Source organism: Myxine glutinosa, chromosome 2 (assembly GCF_964187855.1).
Source record: "Myxine glutinosa chromosome 2, kmMyxGlut1.1, whole genome shotgun sequence".
NCBI lineage: Eukaryota > Metazoa > Chordata > Myxini > Myxiniformes > Myxinidae > Myxine > Myxine glutinosa.
This window is the reverse complement of record NC_136262.1, coordinates 185,615,252-185,639,653: the sequence shown is the minus strand read 5'-3', so window position 1 is coordinate 185,639,653 and position 24,402 is coordinate 185,615,252. Positions and strand designations below refer to the sequence as shown.

Sequence of the window (24,402 nt, the reverse complement as noted above, 5' to 3'; positions counted from 1 at the left end):
TTTGAAGGCTTCATTTTGTTTTCTGTAAACATAGAGATGATGTGCTTTACCAAAAAGCTCTAATTTGGTCTAATCTGTCCACAGGACATTCTCCCAGAAGGATTTTGGCTTCTTTTAGGTGTGTTTTGACAAGCTTCAGTCAGGCTTTCTTATGTCTCTCTCTCAGCAACGGGGTCCTACCATAGAACCCCCTTTCATTGAGTTGGCGACGGATGGTGAGAGTTGAAATTGTCGTACCTTGTTTCTGAAGGCCAGCTTGAATCTATTTGGCAGATGATCGAGGTGATTTCTCCACCATTTGAACAATCCTTCGCTGCAATCTTCAATCAAGTTTTCTCTTGTGGCCACGTCCAGTGAGGTTGGCTACAGTGCCACGGGCCTTAAACTTCCTGATAACATTGTGTACGGTGGACACAGAAACATCAAGGTCTCTGAAGATGGACTTGTAGCCTTGAGATTGTCCATGCTTGGCTACAATCTTGTGTCTGACCTCCTCAGACAATTCTCTGGTTTTCTTTCTTTTCTCCATGCTCATTGCGGAACACACAGTGACACAAAACAGCAGAATGACTCTTTTTCTCTATTCCAACTGGTTGAACGAGTGATTTTTATATTGCAGGCACCTGCAACTCACCACAGGTGAGTTCAATTCCAAAGTGAATGAGAACCACCTGCTTGAAATCCAATTATTTTTAACAGCTTCTAAAAGGTGCCAATAATATTGTCCGGGCCATTTTCGGATTTCTGTGTGGAATAAGCTAAGATTTAGTAATTTTTTCAGCTTTTTTTGTTTTTTTCCATTGCAAACCAAAGAAATATTTATGTGGATACCAAAATATTATTTTAATTTCAACAATTCTCTGGAAGAAATGGTAAATTATTTGAAAAAAGTGCAAGGGTGCCAATATTTTTGGCCACAACTGTATTTGACCATTGTGTGGGGTATCCTGTTCTATGTGCTCTCTAGTTGCAAATGCATTCATTCAATTGCACAACACCTTCAGGTACAGGATTGCAAATGGAGGAACTGGTCATTCATGCGTAACAAATCCCAGATGTTATTTTCGATTATCATAATAAACACATTGTGCATGTTGGACGAAGCAACATTCAGTTGTATGCCCTCATTGCACAAAGGTACATGCCTGCATGTATCACATGATCTACTGAGGTCATCGTGTCCAACCAACGTATAAAGATAATTACCGAAATCCAAATTGTGATTGGACTGAACTGGAGCCATCAAGAAAATCTGAAGCAAATAAAGGACAAACAAAACACAAGATGGAACAGAAGCAAGCTATATTTGACACGTTACGCCTTACGACATCCCTTTAAAACCTTTTTAAGTGCCATAGTCGCCTTTATGACATCCCTTTAAAACCGTTTTAAGTGTTGCAGTTTGTATTCACACACAAGGTTTTCTGCAGGTAATATTCTTCTACCATCACATCAGAACAACTAGAATGGCTCTCGGTAGAGCACAAACACCTCTGCCAGGCTGAACAGTTTATGTTTTATACCCAATGATGGGTCAGATCTGTATCCAGACCTGAACAAAATATAATTGGCTTGTTATATTCACCTACCGAACTCATTCACCAAGTTTAGTTATAACTCGTCAATAACTTTTTGAAATATTGTAGCGGTTACCGCTGGATGTACATAATCGCCTTGCACCGGCCAGAACACGGCCAGACGCGCCTCTCCCGGGCATGCCCGGACTCACTGTTCCCGGGCACGCCCGAACCTCCCGGGCACGCCCGGTCTCGTCTTTCCCGGGCATGCCCGCTCTCGCCTTTCCAGGGCTCGCCCAGAGCGTCCGGGCATGCCCGCTATCGCCTTTCCAGGGCTCGCCCAGAGCGTCCGGGCATGCCCGCTATCGCCTTTCCAGGGCTCGCCCAGAGCGTCCGGGCATGCCCGCTATCGCCTTTCCAGTGCTCGCCCAGAGCGCCCGGGCACGCCCAGCCTCGACTTGCCAGGCCGCAGCCAAACACGCCCGGGCAGGTCCAGACTCGCCTTTCCAAGGCTCGCCCTTGATACCTGGGCATGCCCGGTATAGCTTTTGCCGGGCAAACTTCCCGACATAAATGTGTATATATATTGTTGCCCGAAAAACGGGCTTGTGAGAATACCTGAGCTGTTTTGTTTCAATAAAGCAACTCGGACGAATTCCGTCTTTGGTCGCGTCAATTCTTTCGACTCGCGTTGGAGCGCAGTTCCTTCATTGGTGACCTACCGACATGGATACGGCAGTGACGCTTAAACTGCCTACCTTCTGGGAGACTCACGCGGCTGTTTGGTTCGCCCAGGCGGACTCCCAGTTCGCCCTGCGAGGCATCACCGCGGACGACACCCGCTTCCACCATGTTGTGGCGGCGCTCGGTTCCACCACCGCGGCCCGCGCCTTGAGCCTCCTCCAGCACCCGCCGGCTGCTGACAAATACGACGCGCTGAAGGCGCTCCTCCTCGGCACTTTCGCCCTCTCACCGGCAGCACGCGCACGGCGCCTGCTTGACCTGCCCGAGCTCGGCGACACGCGCCCGTCCGAGCGCATGGACTATATGCTCTCGTTGCTCGGCGAGCACTCTCCGGCATTCCTGTTCCGGGAGCTGTTCCTCCGTCAGCTGCCTAACCCGGTACGCCTCGCCCTGGCTGGCACGTTGATCACGGATTCCCGCGCCCTCGCCAGGGAAGCCGATAAGATCTCCTCGGCGGGCCAGCGCATCGGCGCGGTTACCTGGAGCCCGCCGCCGTCCGAGGCGACGCCCACGACGCCCGAGCGCCCTGCGCGGTTGGAGGCCGAACTGCCGGTGCAACTGGCGGCCGCCACGCCGCACCGCCCGCTTCCGACACGACGGCCGGGGCCTCCACCTGACCGGGCGTGGTGTTATTACCACGCCAGGTTCGGACACAAGGCTCGGACGTGCCGGCCCCCGTGCACTTTCGGCAGGTCGGGAAACGGCCGGGCCGGCGTTCATTCCCAGCCATGAGCGCCGGCCACTCGGGCAACTTGCTGTTTATTCGGGACAAAGCGTCTGGACGGCGTTTCCTGTGCGACACCGGCGCCCAACTGAGCGTCATACCTGCCTCCGAGCAGGACAGGCTGGACGCAGTTTGCGGCCCCTCTTTGGTCGCTGCTAATGGCTCGGCCATACGCACTTTCGGCCCACGCGTCGTCACCCTCTGCTTCGGCAGCCAGCGCTTTCAATGGACTTTTGTTACCGCCAGCGTCCCCGTGGCTTTGCTGGGCGCCGACTTCCTCTGCGCGCACGGGCTGCTGGTCGACGTCAAACGACGTCGCCTTGTCCACGCCAAGACCTTCAGCTCCCTGGCGTGCACAATGAGCAGCTCCGCGCCGACCGAACTGGCGTGCGCCCTCCCGGCAACGAACGAGTTCGCTCGCCTGCTCGTGGAATTCCCGGCCCTCACGCGGCCGACGTTTTCGGCCGTCGCGGTGCGGCACGGGATCGAGCACCACATACCCACTACGGGCCCGCCGGTTTACGCCAGGGCCCGCCGCCTCGACCCAGCCAAGCTCGCCGTGGCAAAGGCCGAATTCGACGCGTTGGAGCACCTCGGCATCGTGCGGCGCTCCGATAGCGCGTGGGCCTCGCCACTGCACATCGTGCCAAAGCCGGGGGGTGGATGGCGCCCGTGTGGCGACTACCGCCGTCTCAATGACGCTACCACCCCCGACAGGTACCCGATCCCGCATATTCAGGACTTTTCCGCCCGTTTGGCGGGACGGGTCATCTTTTCGAAAATTGACCTGATACGGGGCTACCACCAGGTACCTGTCCGGGCGGCCGATGTCCCGAAGACGGCCGTCATCACGCCGTTCGGCCTGTTCGAATTTTTGCGGATGCCGTTTGGCCTCAAGAACGCGGCCCAGGCGTTCCAGCGCTTGATGGACGGCGTGCTGCGCGACCTGCCGTTTCTTTTCGTCTATCTGGACGACATCCTCGTCGCCAGCACGTCCCGCGCCGAGCACCTCCTCCACCTCCGAACACTGTTCGGTCGCCTCAGCGAGCACGGCTTAATTGTCAACCCGGTCAAATGCCACTTCGGCGCGACGACCGTTGACTTTTTGGGCCACCGCATCACCAAGACCGGGGCCGTGCCGCTGCCGACCAAGGTCGAGGCCATCACCACGTTCCCGCGTCCCCGTTCCATCAAGGCCCTCCAAGAGTTCCTCGGCATGGTGAATTTTTATCACCGATTCGTGCCCCGCGCTGCTCAGCTCATGCGGCCCCTTTACGAGGCCCTCCGGGGCAAGCCGGCCAAGCATGACATTGTTTGGTCCGCGGCCATGGACGCGGCCTTCGCCAGTGCCAAACGGGCCCTCGCCGACGCAACGCTGCTGGCTCACCCGGTGCCAAACGCGCCCATCGCCCTCACTACGGACGCCTCCAACTACGCGGTGGGCGCCGTCCATGAGCAATGGGTGGACGGGGTTTGGCAGCCACTCGCTTTTTTCAGCCGGCAACTCCGGCCGAACGAGTTAAACTACAGCACGTTCGACCGCGAGCTGCTCGGGCTATTCCTGGCCGTTCGCCATTTCCGACACCTCCTGGAGGGCCGCCCGTTCACGGCTTTCGTCGACCACAAGCCGTTGGTCTACGCAATGGCTAAGGTCACGGAGCCGTGGTCGGCCCGCCACCAGCGCCACCTCTCCGCCGTGTCGGAGTTCACCACGGACATCCAGCACGTCGCCGGCAAAGACAACGCCGTGGCCGACTGCCTTTCGCGGGCCAGCGCGAACGCGGTCCACCTCGGCGTGGACTTCACGCTCATGGCGGCCGACCAGACAACCGACGCCTCGGTGCAGGCACTCCGCGTGGCGGACACGGGCCTCCGCCTGGCCGACATCCCCTTCGCGGGCACCGTCCTGCTCTGCGACGTCTCCCAGGGCCAGCCTCGCCCCATCGTGCCCGTTTCCTGGCAGCGCCGCATCTTCGCCTCCATCCACGGCCTTTCTCACCCGGGCCGGAAAGCTTCTCAGAAGCTGGTGTCGGCGCGTTTCGTCTGGCACGGCCTTCGACGAAACATCCGCGACTGGGCCAACGCCTGCACGGCCTGCCAGCGAGCCAAGGTCCACCGCCACACCCAGGCCCCGCTGGCACCTTTCGCCGTGCCTGAACGGCGTTTCGACCACGTCCACGTGGACCTGGTTGGTCCCCTGCCCCCCTCGCGGGGGTTCACCCACCTGCTCACCATGGTGGACAGGACCACCAGGTGGCCGGAGGCCGTGCCCCTCACCTCCACCACCACCGCCGACGTGGCGCAGGCGTTCATCGCCACCTGGGTCGCGCGCTTCGGCGCACCAGCGGACATCTCATCCGACCGCGGCCCACAGTTCACGTCTGAGCTTTGGGGCGCGGTCGCCCGTTCGTTGGGGGTCACGCTGCACCGCACCACGGCCTACCACCCCCAAGCCAATGGGTTGTGCGAGCGGTTTCACCGCTCCATGAAGGCCGCACTCATGGCCGGCCTTCAGGACGACGGTTGGGCCGACCGGCTGCCGTGGGTCCATTTGGGCCTTCGCACGGCCCCCAAGGAAGACCTCCAGGCGTCCGCCGCCGAGCTCGTCTACGGCCAGCCACTCCGCGTCCCGGGCGAATTCGTGCCTGACGCTACCAGTCCCTGGTCCGCCGCTCGCCAGCGCTCGGACCTCCAGGAGGCCGCCCGACGATTTGCCCCCGTGCCGACGTCCCGCCACGGTGGCCCCCAGTCCTACGTCCCCCCGGCGCTTCGCACAGAGGAGTACGTCTTTGTGCGCCATGACGCGCACCGGGGGCCACTCCGGCCGCCGTACGACGGGCCCTTCCGGGTCCTGCGACGGGGCGACAAGTCTTTCATCGTCGACTTCGGCGGCCGGCCGGACCGGATTTCTGTGGACCGCCTCAAACCGGCGCACATGGACGTCGACCGACCACCACGGTTGGCCCTTCCTCCGCGGCGAGGCCGCCCCCCGTCCACAGTTCCCCCCGCTCGACCACCCACCACCACGTCAGACCCCTCCCCACGACCCTCCAGGGGTCGCTTCGGCCGGGTCATCCGGACCCCCCTTAAATTGACCCTGCCGGTGCAGGTCGATTCTGGAGGGGCGTGTGTAGCGGTTACCGCTGGATGTACATAATCGCCTTGCACCGGCCAGAACACGGCCAGACGCGCCTCTCCCGGGCATGCCCGGACTCACTGTTCCCGGGCACGCCCGAACCTCCCGGGCACGCCCGGTCTCGTCTTTCCCGGGCATGCCCGCTCTCGCCTTTCCAGGGCTCGCCCAGAGCGTCCGGGCATGCCTGCTATCGCCTTTCCAGGGCTCGCCCAGAGCGTCCGGGCATGCCCGCTATCGCCTTTCCAGGGCACGCCCAGAGCGTCCGGGCATGCCCGCTATCGCCTTTCCAGGGCTCGCCCAGAGCGTCCGGGCATGCCCGCTATCGCCTTTCCAGTGCTCGCCCAGAGCGCCCGGGCACGCCCAGCCTCGACTTGCCAGGCCGCAGCCAAACACGCCCGGGCAGGTCCAGACTCGCCTTTCCAAGGCTCGCCCTTGATACCCGGGCATGCCCGGTATAGCTTTTGCCGGGCAAACTTCCCGACATAAATGTGTATATTTATTGTTGCCCGAAAAACGGGCTTGTGAGAATACCTGAGCTGTTTTGTTTCAATAAAGCAACTCGGACGAATTCCGTCTTTGGTCGCGTCAATTCTTTCGACTCGCGTTGGAGCGCAGTTCCTTCAATATCATGTTTTATTTAGTTTTTGGTCCCAACACTCAATGGTGAAGAATGACTTTTTAAAAAAAATTCATTCTTGTATCCAAATATCCGTATTCGAATAGTCACCAAAATTGAATCTATTCCGTCCATATCACACACCCAACTGGTCCACCAAGTTTCGTCCAAATCCATCCACAACTTTTTTGAGATATTGTGCGATATATAATTTTGGCCCTATCTCCCAATTGTGAAGAATCACTTTAAAAATTATAGTAGCTGGATCCGAATCCGGATCTTCACCAAAATCTAATCATTTCGCCCTTGTCACACATGCTACACCTCTGCCAAATTTCGTCCAAATCCGTCCACAAGCTTTTCAGATATTTTGTTCACAAACGGACAGACAAACGGATAGACAGGGGTGAAAACATTACCTCCATCCACCTATGGTGGTGGAGGTAACACTAATCATACTAAAATACGCCATTTGTGTCTGTCCGTCTGTCTGATGAATTTTTGACGCCAATACATTCCGTCATTACTTATCCAATCTCAACCAAACTTGACAAGATGACGAAGGGTTACATAATGAAGGTTGTAGTACATTCATTTGCCCCCCGACCCAAGGAGGTTTTCTCCCCCGAACGGGGTTTCCCCGCCATTGCCGTCAATGGGTTGCGTGTTGAGTTGTATAGCCATATTAAGTGAGCTTTATCGTCGCGTTTTTCCACAGAAGAAGATTTAGCGTGGCGTTTTTCCAAAGACGCTTTTAATAACAAAATTAATGATAATCGCATATTGTTAATGTTATTACAAAACAATATTAATACTAATAATGTCCCACTTCCCCAAGGCGTTTTTCCTGCAGTGATAACGTGTATAAATAGCTTATCGTTATAATGGCGTTTCCATGGGAGCAACGGCTTATACAGGAAGTAAAAATATTATAAACGACAAACACATATGCTTAGCTTTTTAAACAGTCACTAATGCTCTTTATATAACACTAAATGAAGAAATTTGGAGGAATCCCGACATCCGTGAAGTAAGATTTACTTGCAGAACTGAGCGAAGATCTACTGTACTCTATATAACCCACAAATGTTGGGTTAAAAACATGGCCCTTTCTGCCGCTACCATGGCATTTTTCGTAGCGAACTTTTGAAACTCGCTCCTGCTGTTTGATACGAAACTGAAAGGGAGAAGCTCGGGTTGTGCTCCTTTACCAAGCAGCTAGCTAGCGCTTGCCAAGCCAGCGGTTCCTTAACGGTTTTGAATGGAGTGCTTGCTCGAATGCTTAAACCACTTGGCGATCTCTCCACAATAAACTTGGTACATGAACGCACACACAATGTTCTTGAGATCCGACCAGAGATCGACTGTAATCTACATACCCCAAAGAGGCATGACCCTTTTTTCCGCTCCCGTAGTGAGCGGGTGCACTAGTAATAGTATAATTTGCCAATAATAATAACGAATGTAGAATCCCTGCCCTGGCCCAAGAAAGTCAAGCGAATGCTCAAGCAGAACAGTATGATACAAGGTCGTGAAGATCCAATGAAAATTTGGTCCAATGTACCAATGGGCCGACTAGTCACTTAAAAATTCCAGTATCCAGATCTGGATCTACACCAAAATAAAAACATTTCGGCCTTGTCACACACACAACCTCGCGCCAAATTTCGGCCGAATTCAAGATATCCTGCTCATAAACAAACAGGCAGACAGACAGATATATACCAGGTGAAAACATAATATACGTCCACCTTCAGTGGCGGGGGTAACAAAACTACTCGAGGCTTACTTTAACAGACTAACCGAAGTGCAAAGGACATGTACCACTGCCGTTAATAACTAATGGCACGGAATGAACAGCGACTGACTCCCACATTCAGAGACTATAACAAATGCCCACAACAAAAGTAGACTTACCCAGTGTGCCCCAGGGGAAAAGTTCCTGACAGTCTGCCGATGTGGATCCAGCTCTGCGTCTTGAGGATCTACAGGAAAGTGCAGCTCATTGTTACAACAGTTATGTGGACATGGGCTTGTGTCAATGTCATAGACTGTACAACAGCCAATTTTGGACAACGCCAACAGATATGCCATTTCTGCTGATCAAGCATGACAATTTTTCTGAGAAAAAGGTACTAAAAATGGATATGCATATGTAAAAAAGAAGAAAGGTCTTCAACCCCCATTTCTAACCATGATCTTTTCTGCCCTCGTCAACCCCCACCCTAGCCCCAAACGCACTTCCTTCCAATTGTACAGTTTTTCCTTCCTGAGAGTTTCCTTCTGTATCCATCTTGTGAACCTCACTCCTCCTCTGGGTCCAACTTGTCCACCCCATGCATGCGTGTTTTATATCCTGTTTTTGGCTGTTGCATCCTGATCAGTTCTGTGGACTAGCTCTTCCACGAGCCTCGACTATGGGGCCCATGTAGCATTTTAAAGCCAGAATGGCAGCTTCCTTATGCCACAGACAGAGACATGTAAGAGAATGCTCTTTGGCTATCCTCTTGTATATAGGCATGCACGCCAAAGCACGCGATGCACAGAAAGAAGATTTGACCTCCAAAATTAGTCTTTGTTGCCTTGCAAAGCTAAACTCACTGTCAACATGATGACTCGGTGTTTAATGTTGATTGAAAATTATCATACGACGATACAAAGTGTACCAACGTCGCCAGGGAAAGTTGCTTTGAAAATAAGTAAATGTGTAATGGCAGCAGTTACATCAAACAATCCGCAATAGGTGAGGCGATAACCACGACTGACAACAGAAACATTTATTTGTATACTGACATGTTTTGCCATTGTAAAACATCAGGGAAACTTAAACTCTTTGGCTGGCAAATACAGCTGTTCTGGATATCAGAGCTGCCAAAAATCCAAGAACATTCATGTTTACCAAGACAAACAGGCAGGTTTGCACTGAAGAAATAGTAATGGCAGACAAAACGATTCGCACCAACCTGGCTCTGCCTGCGTGGCGTCTCCCAAGGACGCCGGCTTCCGGCCAAAATCGGCAGGGTCTCGCCAGGCCTCTCTGTGAACCTTAAACACAACAGACAGATAACCCATCATTTTCTAACACACAGCGACAGAAAGGTGGGGATGAATGGTCGCTAGGCAAGGTAACTGAAGTCGGCAACAAATAAAGCGATGATAGTAAAGCGTCCTGGAAGTACCCGGGTAGACAAGACGTGGCACGGAAAACTTCCCGCGATGCAGTGATTCACACGGGTGCAATGGCAATGCCGGAACCCTGACTGTTTTGGCATAATGGCTGACTGGTAAAAAGGCACACCCAATTCGTTTCTGCCTGGTTACGTGCACTTTACGACAAAAATAGTGAATTTCCAAATTTGGTGGATCCTTTGTCCAGTTGTTAGTGCGACAAATTGCTGCCCATTAGCAAAGCAAGGGGATTTAACGTGGTGGTACGACTTCATGCATCAAGTCCTAAGAGTAGACGATGCTGGCGGCTTTGTGGGGCCAAAATGACCGTGTGACGGGGGTCGTGATGGTTTGGCAAAATTGGCATGAAAACAGCGGGTGAGAAACTGTTTTGCTTCGGTCCCAAAAACTTGGCTCAATATAACACAAGTCAAACGCAAGCCAATTCCCTCCTCCACCACTGCTGTCTTCCCTCTGCAGTAAATGTGCAGGAAATGCGCTGGTATTTGGTACGGAACTATAATGTCAACTCGGTCTAACGTTTGACACCGTAAAAACGGTCGGAAATTCCTGGCATGGAGGCGCACACGAATCGTGAACATTTATCGGTCAAGTAACAACGCCGGTTTTGCATTTTTGTCATACTGGGTTTTCACATCCAAAACCAACAAACGCGACAATAAAAATGAACAACAACAAAAAGACCTTTGAACATCCCTCGACAATGTTTGGAGCTAAAAAAAAAATTACCTAACAGGGGTTTAAATTCACAACACCTTCACAGCACGTTCCTTCAAACACGCATGCACGTGCGGAAAAACATGAAGTGGAAGGGGAATTACTAAAAATAACAAAAAGTTGAGTGTATTTACAAAAACATCAAACGCAACACCTGAACATGAACGGCCAAGAACCTGAGCAGCAGTTGGTGCTGAAAGCTCCCATGGTACGTAAGGCCGTTTTGGTCACATTTTTGGAATTTTAACAACGATCTACACAAAGAAGCAAGGAAACTTTTTGTCCGACACAGAGCAACACGTCACGCAATGCGAGGCACATTGCACTTTGCACGAGGACAATATCAAGAGTTTTGTGTGCGGGTGTGAAAGGGCACCCAGCACGCATTGTACTGGAACTGTGGTTTTCACATCAGGTTGCTTTTATTCGATGCATTGCAATACAAATGGCGGACAAAAGTCAATAGAACATGATCACAGATGATAATACTGTTAATCCGTAACCGTTTCTGCTTTGGATGGTTCGCGTAGAGCAAACGTTAAGGGAGATTAAAGGTTTCTGTTCTTCGGCGGGTTTTGTCACCTTTGATTTCCTCAATACAAAATACCAGGAGAAAAGAGAGGACAAAGAAATGAAAAGGAAGCAAAGATATAACCAGGATGTTCTGACCGCCGAGCAGAAAACCAGGCTCTTCTTCATGACAAACTTATGAGAAGAAATAATTATAGGGATCCAAAGTTCAGGAATTCCCGATCAATGAACAACTGTTCAGAATTGGCAGAAACACCAAAGGTTTAGAAATGACTACTTTGGCGCACTTCGCTCAGTGACCCTCGATGTGGGATAGCCGATAGTCCGGTTTGCTTCTCAAAGACCCATGTTTTGTTCTTTTCATTTTTTTCCTCTTCCACAAGGCGAGGATTTGTAATCAATGAAAGTGAGACCTTCCAAAACACCTGATAAAAAAACTCGCAGAACACTGAGTTTTTACAACTTTCACGAGCAAGGAGAAAAACCACGACACAAACAAAATAGGAATTAGGAGTCGTATATACACACCATGAACACTGATGGAAGGTTGGTGATGGTAGTGATGGTGGCGGTGGTGATGATGATGATGATGGTGATGGTGGTGGCGGTGGTGATGATGATGATGGTGATGGTGGTGGTGATGACGGTGATGATAATGGTGGTGGTGGTGATGGTGGTGGTAATGGTGGTAGTGGTAATGGTGGTGGTGGTGATGGTGAGGGTGATGGTTGTGATAATGGTGATAATGGTGGTAATGGTGGTGGTGATGGTGGTGATGGTGATGGTGGTTGTGGTGATGATGGTTGTGGTGGCGGTGATGGTGATGGTGGTAGTGGTGGCGATGATGGTGATGATGGTGATGGTGATGGTGGTGATGGCGATGGTTGTGGTGATGACGGTGATGATAATGGTGGTGGTGGTGATGGTGGTGGTGGTAATGGTGGTGGTGGTAATGGTGGTGGTGGTGATGGTGAGGGTGATGGTTGTGATAATGGTGATAATGGTGGTAATGGTGATGGTGGTTGTGGTGATGATGGTTGTGGTGGCGGTGATGGTGATGGTGGTAGTGGTGGCGATGATGGTGATGATGGTTGTGGTGGTGATGATGGTGATGGTGGTTGTGATGGTGGTGATGATGATGATGGTGATAATGATGATGATGGTGATGATGGTTGTGGTGATGGTGATGATGGTTATGGTGGTGATGATGGTTGTGGTGGTGGTGATTGTGGTGATGGTTTTGATGATGGTCATGGTGATGGTGGTGGTGGTGGTGATGATGGTGATGATGATGGTTATGATGATGGTTGTGGTGGTGGTGATGATGGTTGTGGTGGTGATAGTGATGGTGATGGTGATTATGGTTGTGGTGGTAGTGGTGATGGTGGTGATGATGGTGGCGGTGATGGTGATGATGGTGACGATGGTTGTAGTGGTGGTGATGGTGATGGTGATGGTAGTTGTGATGGTGATGATGGTGGTGTTGGTGATGATGGTTGTGGTGATGATGATGATGATGGTGATGGTGATGATGATTGTGGTGATGGTGATTATGGTTGTGGTGGAGGTGATTATGGTTGTGGTGATGGTGATGGTGATGATGGTTGTGGTGGTGGTGGTGGTGGTGATGGTGATGATGGTTGTGGTGGTAGTGGTAGTGGTGTTGATGATGGTGATGATGGTTATGGTGGTGGTGATGGTGATGATGGTTGTGGTGGTTGGGGTAGAGAATGATAGAGGTGATGAAAATGGGAGAAGTTGGGAAGAGAAATGAGATGGGGATGGGGATGCACAAAAAGTTGCATCGTATTTTCATCAATAAACATACAAATATCCCAAATGGTTTGTGCTTAAATGATCAAATTAACCAAAGAGCATCTACCTGTATCAGCTTTACCATAAAGTATGAAAGAATATATTAAATGTAGCTTTCATTGCAAGGACCAACTCCAATATAGAAAAAAACACTTCAAATATCATTGATACCGATGATATGCAGACTGTGATAGGTTCCAGTATCCCTTTAGCATAACAAAAAAAAAAAAAATACTACAAAACTGGAGGTTTTTGGAAGTGGTAAGAAGACGATTTGTGTTCTCCATGTTCAAGTGTATAATTAAATTTAAATTAAATAAATATTCTAAAGGTTGCATAGAAAAATTAATTCCGGAACTGTCTTTACCGTCGCTGACACACTGTCTTTTACACCGCCTTATTTACCACACAACATTAGTTCTTCATGCCCTTTATGACATCCTTAAAAACAATACTTTTCCTGCTTGGAATGATTTTCAATTCTGTTTAACTGGAGCCAATGTAGGGAGCCAACAGCCATCCAGTAAGGTAATGGTGTCTCCTATAAAAGACCCAACTGTTTTGGACCGGTTCAAGTTATACCAAAGGCTTTAAAAATGGTACGTGCTGCTTCCTTGCTTGAAAAGGATAGAGCAGGGACGTGATGATAATGGTGGTGGTAATGGTGGTGGTGGTGATTGGTTGGCATCAATGTTCAAAATAAAACATTCAATTGAAATCAAGTTGTTCCTCGATCATGAAACTGTCGCTTGTAAACGGAAGGACAGACAGACAGACAGAAGTGAACCTGCTGCTTAACGCCGCCAATAAAATTTAGGAACAGTAAACCGTCCCTCGGCATTCCTTGTGCACACAAATGTGACAGGTGGAAGTGTGGATACTTTGCAATTCGTGGGTAACTATTTGCATGCAATGAACATGTAATATTTTAAAATCTATACGTTCACACAAGCAGCAAAATGTTCAGCCATGAGCGTCAGCAGCGATGCATGCTTTTGCACAGGAGAGAATATTCGAGCTGCTTTTTTAATTGAATCCGATGGATAATGAGAGAAAAAAAATCAGGTTTGAAGGGAAGATGAAGAAAGAGGTGAGGAGGCGGTGAGGGTGGGAGGGGCAGGAGGGGGAGGTCAACAACTTTGCTATTTATCATGCGAGATACATCAGTGGCGCTAAGCATGTTGTCTAGATACGCCAAGTATTAAAAAATATTGTACGTTACTTTCAAGATAAAATGCAAGCACACAGGACGTGTACAAACCCACAACAAGCATTATTAAAGGAAAGCTGCGGGAGAGATTTCCGAGGAAAAAACGACGTGACATTTGCACTGCATTGCTAAACTATGTGTAAACCTTATTTGTTGCCAAAAATCTGATAATGCAAAGCATAAATAATGATAACTCCATTTGCTTATGCAAGTGTAACCTCATAAACTCCATTCACTCAGCACTCAGCAGTGCGTGGTAGATGGATTAGGAAAGGCTGTGTGTGTATACCATGGTACATTCAATGCTTCCTCCTGAGTTTGGGGTAATAAATAGCCATCAGTGCAGGCCTGTGAGATCCCTTCGACTTGAACTTGTAATCATGGGCCAAGTTTCATTTTATGCAGAATTTTGCACTTTCCTAATCCCACCCCGTTCTCAAAAGCGCATCATCCATTACTAAAAAGAGAAGCGTCCGTCCGTCCGTCCGTCCGTCCATCTAGTCAGGTTCACTATGTCAATAAAATATATTTCGTTCAAAATCATGGTAGATTAGCAAACCTATACATTTTTGGAAAGGTTACAGCATAAGGAAACTAAAAATCAATGTTTACATTTGTTGTTCTATTTCTGCCTCTAATTAACCTAAAAACTTTTTAAAATATACTAAACCTATATTTTCAGGGACAAGGAATCCAATGAAAGTATCAAATTAGTGCTATGGGGAATGGTAAGACACGAATCAAAGGTTTTGAATTGCAAAATACTGTCTTTATATTCGCGATAAGTTGCATAATCAAATACATGTTATCATTTTGTACAGGCAGTTAATAACATCAAAATGTGTCACAATAATTCATATCACCAAACATGCACAGGCAGTCAGCAAAATCATATATACACATGCAGTCGGTATAACTTCACATCAACACAGGCAGTCAATGACAAAATATACACAGGCAGTCAATGGCATCAAACATACACGATTACAGAATATGCCATTTAGAATTCGTCATCACTGTCCTGTGTGTCGTATCCGACAATATAGTCCGCATCGTTTTCACAGTCCGTTCCACACAAGCAAAGGTCGGTCAAATTGATTGGCAAATCGAATTGGTCGAATGGTCGATCGAATCGAATCCAAATTTTTTTTTTTTTTTTTTTTTTTTTTTGTTGTTGTATACAAGATCGAGGCTCGTGAAAGAGCGAACATTAATCACACAGAAAGACAAACCGACACATAAAACATATAACATAGGGAGCGGTAGACAAGATGGGGAGAGAGGGGGAAGGACACAAACACAACATTTGAGAGCAGGGACCGAGAGACATGGAGACATCGAGAGATCTGAGAGAGGGCGAGGGCTTTGGGGGGGGGGGGGGGCGTGGGAAGGGGGCAGTGGGAGAGGTATAAAACATATGGACACTGCCAGGACTTCCAGGAAAGAAGTTGGAATTTCAAACAAGGTGGATCTGGGGTGAATTAGCGGGGGTAGAAAAGATCAAGGTTTTGGATGGGGGAAGATAAGAGATGGTGGTGAACAGCTGTTTTAAAGACCTGGAGGGAGGAGTGGGATTGAAGGGAGTGAGGTAGTTTGTTCCAGAGGCGGGAGAAAAGAGGAATGAAAGAGTGAAGGTGAGCGGAGAGCCGAGATTTCGGCAGTTTAACCATCAGAGGGTTGCTGGCAGATCTTGTGCGACCTGTAGGAATATTTGGGGGACAGAGCACAGAGAGAGCTGGGGGTGCAAGGCCGGAGAGGAGTCGGTAGAAGACAGAAAGACCACCTACCTGCCTGCGGTGAGTGAGTGAAAGGCCCTCAGAGATAGCTTCATCGCGGGAGATTCCAATAATTCTGAAAGCTTTGGTTTCAACAGCGTGAAGCCGAGCTAGGTGTGAGGCAGGAGCACCGGCCCATAGGGGAGAACAGTATTCCATTGAGCTGCGGATGAAAGCCTTGTATGTGGTGAGGAGCTCAGGTGTGCCGAGGAAGGACTTCGCACGACGGAGGATGCCCAGTCGGCGACTGGCTTTGGAGGCCAGCTTGGAAATGTGGTTTTCCCAAGAAAGATCATGGCAGATAGTGAGACCCAAAATCTTGAGCGACAGAACTTCTTGGAGAGGATTGTTGAGAAAGTAGATGGGAGGGTTGTCCAGTCGATCTTTTCGGAGAGACATAGTAAGAGTGTGAGATTTGTCAGGATTGAAAGACATGTTCCACTTGTTTGACCAGTCTGTGATTTTGTCCAGGTCTTCAGAGAGTGAGGAGGCAGCAGACTGCCGATCTGAGGGAAGAGGAATGGAGCGGCAGAGAGTGGAGTCATCAGCAAAGAGATAGAGAGGATTTTCGAGAGAGTCAGAGAGATCATTGATGAAGACCAGAAAAAGCACGGGGCCCAGAACACTGCCTTGGGGAACTCCAGCCTGAACAGGAAGAGGAGATGAGAGAAACCCATTCAGGGCCACACGTTGACGACGACTAGAGAGGAAGTCCGCCAGCCATGCGTGGAGATTTCCATGGATACCAAAGGAGGAGAGTTTGGTGAGCAGAGCGGGGTGCCAGACCGTGTCGAAGGCACGTGATATGTCGAGGGAGACAGCTCTAATTTCCTGTTTGGCATTGAGGACCTCCATCCATTGTTGAGACAGCAGAAGCAGCATGTCCAGAGTAGAGTGACCTGGTCTGAAACCAAATTGATGATCAGAGATCAAGCCATTGGAGAAGAGGAAAGATTTCATATCAGAAGCAATGATGGATTCCATGACTTTGCTGATAATTGGGAGAAGGCTGATTGGTCTGTAGTTGCTAGGATCTGTTTTTGCACCTTTTTTGTGCAAAGCGGTGATGTTGGCTGATTTCCAAGCAGATGGCAGTTGACCTTGAGCAAAAGAGAGGGTGAAGAGAACAGAGAGAGGGTGAGATAGAGCAGCAGAGCAGGATTTTACGACCCGTGGGCTGATGCCGTCGGGTCCAGTTGCAGAATCAGAGTCGAGGGTTGACAGAAACTTTTCCACCTTGTCAGGAGGAAAGGACACGGAGTCCAGGAGCAGCAGGGTACGACTGGGTATGGTGGGTACAGAGAGGGATGGGTTTGGGACACAAGATTTAGAGGCAAACACAGAGTTGAGGCATTCAGCTTTTTCACGTGCGGAGTCAGCTGTGTAGCCGTTTGAGGTAAGGGAGGGGATGGAGGGGGAACAAACACCAGAAACGGATTTGACCAGACGCCACCAGGATTTGGAAGAGGGAGACAGATAAGAGAGTTCGGTCTTGAGAACGGAGAGATATTGTTTCCTGGCTCTCCTGAGGGTGGACACACACTTGTTTCGGGCTTTGTGAAAGGAAATGAGATTTCCTTCCGTTGGATTTGCTTTCCAGGAGACGAAGGCAAGTTGTTTCTGGGCAACAGCCTCACCACAAGATTCCGTGTACCATGGACGGGAGGAAGGGTATGACAACTGAAGACGAGATGGGATAAATCTGTGCATGAGAGAGAGCAATTTACTTTGGAAGAATTCCCAGGATGAGTTGATGTCAGAGGTGGTAGAGATGGGAGACCAGTCCAGATGATTGATGGCTGCTTGAAGACCGTGCCAGTTGGCCTGAGTGAAATGCCAGACTCGTCGACGCTGAGCAGGCTCCCTGAGGATGGTCAGAGAGATGTCCACTTTAACAAGGACATGATCAGATGATCCGATCGGAGCAGAAGAAGAGCAGCAGACATTTTCAGGGAAGTTAGTCATAACCAAGTCCAGAAGAGAAGATGTTCCGTTGACTGAGATCCGGGTCGGGAAATTGACAGATTGTGTCAGTCCCAGTGAGTCGCAGAAGTCCTTTGCTGAGGAGCCATGGCTGGTGAGAGAGGTACCCACACCCAGCCAACTGGCATGATGACAGTTGAAATCACCACATATGAGGAAGAGAGAGTTGGGATGAGTAGATAGAAGTTGGTCCATATCATCAGACAGCGAGATGTAGATGGAGTCATCACTGTTTGGTGGACGGTACAACACACATATGAACAAGAGGTGGGAGCGAAGGGGAAGCCGTAGCCAGAGGTATTCCTGGGGGTGAGGTGGAGAGAGTGCAGTGCAGGGCGAGTGAGGAAGAGAGTTTTTGATAAAGATAGCAACCCCGCCTCCAGGACGAGGCTCAGGTCTATCATACCGGAGGAGGGAGTAGCCCGGGAGAGATACTATGGAATCAGAGACATCATAAAGGAGGAAAGTTTCTGTTAAGCAGATCACGTCTGGTTTGACAGAAGCAACCTGTATGGAGAGATCAGTTAAGTTTGAACGAAGGCCCCGGATGTTTGAGGTCCATACCGTTAATGAAGAGGAAGGGGGAGCATCAGATACAGAACAGGGGGGAGGAGGGGTAGGGTAAGATGTGGAAGAGGTGGAAGAGGTAGGGAGAGCTGTTGAAGGTGTGTCAGAGATTTCAGAATAGCTCGGAGAAAGGGAAGGATGGGGCGGACAAAAGGTTTGATGGTGATTGGGTGAGCCACAATGAGGTGTTATTTGAGGAGGGGGAAGAGCGAGGCAGAAGGTTGGGGGAGATGGAGGTGAGAGTTTGAAGGGGGAAGAAGCGGGGAGGACGCTTTGAGGAGGGGGAGTGAGAGGGGGGAAATTGAGAAGCAATGAGGGTGGGGAGATTTGAAGGGGAGGGGTGAGGGGGGAGTTTGGGAGGGAAGGGACAAGGGGAGGGATTTGAAAGGGATGGGATATGGGGGAGATTTGGAGGGGAGGGGTGAGGCAGGAGTCTAGGAGGGGAGGGGCGAGGGGGCGTCTTGGCGGGGAGGGGTGAGGGGGTAGTTTAGGAGGGAGGGGGCAAGGGGGGAGATTTGAAAGGGATGGGTGATGGGGAAGATTTGGAGGGGAGGGGTGATGGGGAAGATTTGGAGGGGAGGGGTTATGGGGAAGATTTGGAGGGGAGGGGTGAGATTGGATTTTTGAAAGTGTACGATTTATGGGAAACGAACATTTATTGCAAAATGAGTTTCTTGTGACCTTCGAGTTAAAAATACGTTTAAGGACGCTGGATGGAGGATGGAGTGCAGGAGAGTTTAGGGAATGTAGAAAAAAGGCACTATAGGAGATGGATTTTTTTTTTGGGATGAATTGATTTGGTGAGCAAGTCGAAAGCAGCCTTTTAAAGAAGAAGAAGAAAAAGGTGTTATAAAATATGACGGAATACATAACTTGAGGGGAAAGTGTAAACATTGAAGGTTAATGAGTGAAAACTATCTGGGGAAATGGGGGAGAAACACGTGGTCGAAGAACGAACGAACGAATAAGAATGAATAAACGAATGAGAACAGAGAAAGAAATGTTTTTTTTTTGTTTTTTTTGAGTTGAGATTTACACAAGGAAGTAGGCTATGGGTGAAAAGCCTGGGAATACAGAGAACGAAAGTTATTGGATCACAAACGACGGACCACTGAGAGAAAAACAAAGCCTCAAGGTTGTACAGTGCACACTGTACAAGGCCTTGCTCGCGACACGGCAAACAGACGATCAATTTATGAAAGATAAACACCGAGAAACAACCAAAGTTGCACACAATAACTTCACACACCGAAAGATAAATACAGTTTCGACAAAATACAATTGTGAACAGACTTAACTTCGAAAAACGTGGAGACCGTGTGGAGCTTCGAAAATCCCTGCCGCCGTCTCCAAGATCTCGCGAGATCTCCGCCAATGAATCGAATCGAATCGAATCGATCGAATTGGTCGAATGGTCGAATGGTCGATCGAAGCGATTGGTCGAATGGTCGAATGGGTCGAATGGAATTGGTCGATTGGTCGAATTGGTCGAATCGAATTGGTCGGAATTGGCAAATGTAAACATTGATTTTCAGATTTTCCATGTAATAACGTTTCCAAAAATGTATAGGTTTGCTAATCTACCATGATTTTGAACGAAAGAACAGAGTGAACCTGACTAATCCGTGCATGTACGTGTCCGTCACGCTTCAACCGAAAGCGTTCCTGCTGTCGTAGAATAATAACAAGAATGATCACACTGTGGTCACAACCTGCCACACAAAATATTTTTGCCTCATGCGTCCACTCAGCTACCTCATCCTTGCTGTTGAAGGTATTATGCAATTCATCTCCGAAGATCTTCATGGTTTGGCTCAATATCAATTACGAGTCTGACGGACAGCTAGGTCTGATTTCACACACCTTAAGATATTACGTAACACTTGAAGATACTCCCCAACCTCCTTCCAATCAACAATCGACCCAAAGCCAATAGAAATCAAACGCAACAAACTCGGGAAGTGTATAATCAGCAGAGGCCTATGGGTCTGATGTCTCAGGCCTACCAGTAAACCAAGATGGTGGCCATATTTATTCCGTCTGGGTGCCATGGTGGGTGGAGTCAGGCGACAAATGTGGGTGGGGTCCGGTATCTGTCCGACCAATGGGTGCACATTTCAAAAATCAACCGCCAACAAGAACCACAACAACAACCACGCAGAGCTTTTGACTCTTGTAGACCTGTGACACGTCACAGGTAAAAATGGTACAGTTGGAAAGCTAATAAGCAATTGCTTCAGACCAAAAATTAGTGTCCGTTTAATCATAAGGGTGCCAGTTTCAAAAGCCTGTCTCTCCGGTTTGAAGAGTAAGAAAAGGTAATGGCAGCTTTATGCAGCGGACAGCAGTTCCAACAGTAGCATTTATTATTCTATGACAGCAGGAATCCTCCAGAAGGGCACGGAAGGAGCAAACAAACAACAACCCTAGCCGCAACGACAGCATCAACTACATGATCCTTTTTTTCAATAAAAGATCCTTTTTCCGAGTGTTTCGGTTCATTTCACATCCTCATTGAGATTCACAGATAGTCTTCGTCTGACACACTCAACCTGTACACCACGTTTCGTCCGAATCCGTCCATAACATTTTTAGATATTTTGCTCACAGACAGACAGACAAGCAGAGAAACAGACAGACAGGGGTGAAAACCATAACCTCAGACAACCTTCGGTGGAGGAGGTCAAAATGAAATTGAAAAAGAAATTCCACATTTTACATTTCCAAGAATATAAAACCCAACTTCGCCTTTCCCAGAATGTGATCCGGTGTCTAGCAACTGAGTAGCTTATGTAAATAAGAACAAACACACAATGGCAAAACTGCAAATCCTGGAGACCAAGCAAACATCACTACTTCAAGACGCTTACCTTCAGCAAGAGAACGTCTTGTGCGCTGGGACCCATTGTACGGCCTGCTAAATCATAATGACGGGGCATCCGATCTTGCCAAACTACCAGGGCCAGAGGGCAGACAAGCCCTCAGTGGAGCGCATGCGGTCCAACATGCACACCTATATTATCACCTCGAACTTTGATGATGAAAAATATATATTTCAACCACCGTAGCACCTGAGACATCGGTGCCTCCGTAGGACTTGTGTGAAGGAACGTCGTTCAGCAGTTGACAGTGAAAACGGTCCAATGTGACGTTGGAATCTCACTTCCAAACTTTTCTTATGCAACAACTGCACTATTTACTGGACTCAGTCGCAGATTTAAAAAATCAATGCTCCAAAGACAAAAGACAGTTTCTTCAACAGAAGTGCATCAAAAGCAGTTCCTTGAGCAAAAAAAAAATAAAAAATAAAAAATACGAATCCAAGATCTGTAAAACAAGCCGACTCGACTGTTCATCATATTCTTCCACTCATAGAAGGTTGTCTTTAAGTATTGAACACTGTAGAGTTTCCATCATTACGAATATGTCCGAGGCAGACGTACGAGTATGTATTCCAGTTATCTAATCCACTTCAACGCTTCCAAAAACTCCCAAAACACGAGTACAAGTTGTGGACAGCACAGATTTACAACAGCCAGATGAGATGAATCTGGGCATGAGACAGTTCAGCTGGAGTCATCGCGGTTCTGGGTTCAGAATAAGGCAGCAGCACTCGTGGAGTGGAAGAGGGGAGGGAGGATCAACAGTCGAATCCAATAGGCTGACACACATCCAATGTCAAAGCACAACATGGCACAGACCCCTGGTTCGTTCAAGATTACGCAACGTCAAACAATGCGATTCTGAACTTCTGCCGCAAAAAAAAATCCCGAGGCTGCAACACCTCAACATATTGAAACACAGAATCAATGCAACTAAATGGTAAGCATCGTACTGGTGAAAGCTGTTTCCCTAAAAAAAAATTTTTTTAAACATAAGTGTGGACCAAATAGCAAACTTTTCCACTGTACAGAACAAAATAATCATTGTTGCTTCAAACAATATCTCCATTATGTTGGCAACACAATCAGATGTTCAAACCCAAATATGGCAAGCCTCCTTCAAAACAAAGCACTATTATAAATAAAACTGTGAACCAGCATTCTCTTCCCTCAAATTCTCCCTAAAGGAATGGAAGAAGCTGCATTCAAACATCACCTATTCATTGTAACTTGCTTCCTCGACAAAAAATATTAAGACAATAGTTTCTTCTTTTAATTTTACGTCGTTTTTAGAATCACGAAAGAGCCCGAACACAATTAACGTACAGGCCAGATATTGGTGCTCCACCACATGAATAGCGGAAGACATCAGTTAATACACAAACATATATGGAATCTGACCCCTGTGTTCCTCGCATCATGAGCCAAGAGCTCAGATGTGAACACCAACACGACAACTCAACTGCTGTCAGATGCAGATGCAGATGCAAACTTGTGCTTTTCCATTGCAGGAGACTCGTGAATCAGGTCTGCTTTGCCAACGGCGTAAATGGAGTTTCACACAGGCATTACAAAATGAAGGAGGGAATTACTCGACTCGATCTGCGATATACCTCAAACTAGAGAATAATCCATTCTCATGGACAGGTTACATCTCCCAAAATTACAGACAGGATGATTTGCAATAAGCCGCTCCCCCAATGGGAGCAGCACAATCCAATACACATTTACACAGGGAGAATTAGGTCGCTGCCACCTACCCTGAACCCTGAGAGCTAGAAAAAAAAAATGCACATATGTATACAGAAAAAATATATACATTATACATACAGTATATATATCTATCTATATCTATATATATCTATATATATATTGTAACGGTTTTGAGAAGTGGGTAACGAATTTGAGAAGTGTAACGGTTTTTGAGAAGTGTAACAATTTTGAAGGAAGTGTAACGAAGGTAAAAAAGTATGGTTTTGTTATGTGTAAACACCCTCGTAATGTAAATAATGGTCGCAGCCGTCCTCCTAGTTAATTCCATGAAACTTACACGCAGGTCACGATATATCTTTTTAAATAGTGTATTTCCTTATTCCATGTAGGCTAAATATGTGTTTCCCACTAGATTGACTTTGCATTGTATCAAACAAAATAAGCGTAGGCCCTTGCAATTTCCCCAAACATCTCCGCTCTCCAAAGTTCCTTTCAAGAGGGTGCGAGTTGTGTTCAATCCCGCAAGCCGCCATTGCCCATGTGCTAATCTCGGAGAAGAAAGGCGTGTCTCCACCTCGTCATAGAGGGGAGGAGTGAGCCAACCCCACTTGGCCAACCAGCACCGCGGTTAGCGACCCGGTAGGCGTGCCCTCGCAGCCGGCGGCTTGATTCCGCTGCGAGTAATAAAAGCGACTGTAAGGGACTGCTTCACCAGATGACCTGGGAGATGAGCGAAGAGGCGACACCAAGAGGAGCGGTGAGATGCGAAACGCTCCAAGCCAAAGAGGAGAGGTACTCGGAAAGGAAACCAGCTTTGGAGAGACGCGCTGAAAGGAGGGAGACGGCTCCACCAGAAGGAGAGGAGCAGGTGTGCCCGAGCCAGCGCGTGACGTCTAAAGCATCGGCAGCGGATACGCGACGAAGAGTTTTCCCACCAAAAACCATGAGGAATTGAGAGCTGCTGCCTCCGACCCTCCTCCCTCTCCAGCAATCCACCTCAAGCCCTACCTGCCTGCAATATCCCCCGTGTAAGTGTGAACGTCGTCTGTCCTACTCGTTGTCTTGGGGTTAAGTAAAATGAATAGTGTAAGTTAACGATTCGCTGTGTGACTGCTTCTTCCATCCATTGCTTGTGTGTGTATAATAAATCTGTTCTTCCTCCGTACTCTGTCTTCTTCTCTTTTCATTCTCTTTCGGTCGCTTTAGAGGTTTCCCGATTGAATATCTGTGGTGCGATCTGGTCAACGTCGGGTGGAATCGGGTTCTAATCGGGGAGTAACTGT

General features: G+C 48.7%; 1 protein-coding gene across 10 annotated transcripts in view; it reads right to left on the bottom strand.

The window, feature by feature from the left end:
* LOC137420995 (rho guanine nucleotide exchange factor 2) overlaps positions 1 to 24,402 on the bottom strand; it is a 349,574-nt gene that overhangs the window by 167,190 nt on the left and 157,982 nt on the right. For 7 of the 10 annotated variants that reach the window (XM_078772071.1, XM_078772076.1, XM_078772072.1 and 4 more), the window contains 2 exons: positions 9,701 to 9,782; positions 8,655 to 8,722 (listed from right to left, as the gene is read on the bottom strand). Coding sequence is in view for 5 of the 10 variants with exons in the window: in XM_078772069.1 (XP_078628195.1) it covers positions 8,655 to 8,722; positions 9,701 to 9,782 (150 nt within the window). In the remaining 5 variants the exon portion in view is untranslated. Of the gene's footprint in view, positions 1 to 8,654; positions 8,723 to 9,700; positions 9,783 to 21,394; positions 22,303 to 24,402 lie in introns of those variants that run through there. The other 3 variants (XM_078772066.1, XM_078772067.1, XM_078772070.1) reach the window with 2 other exon arrangements.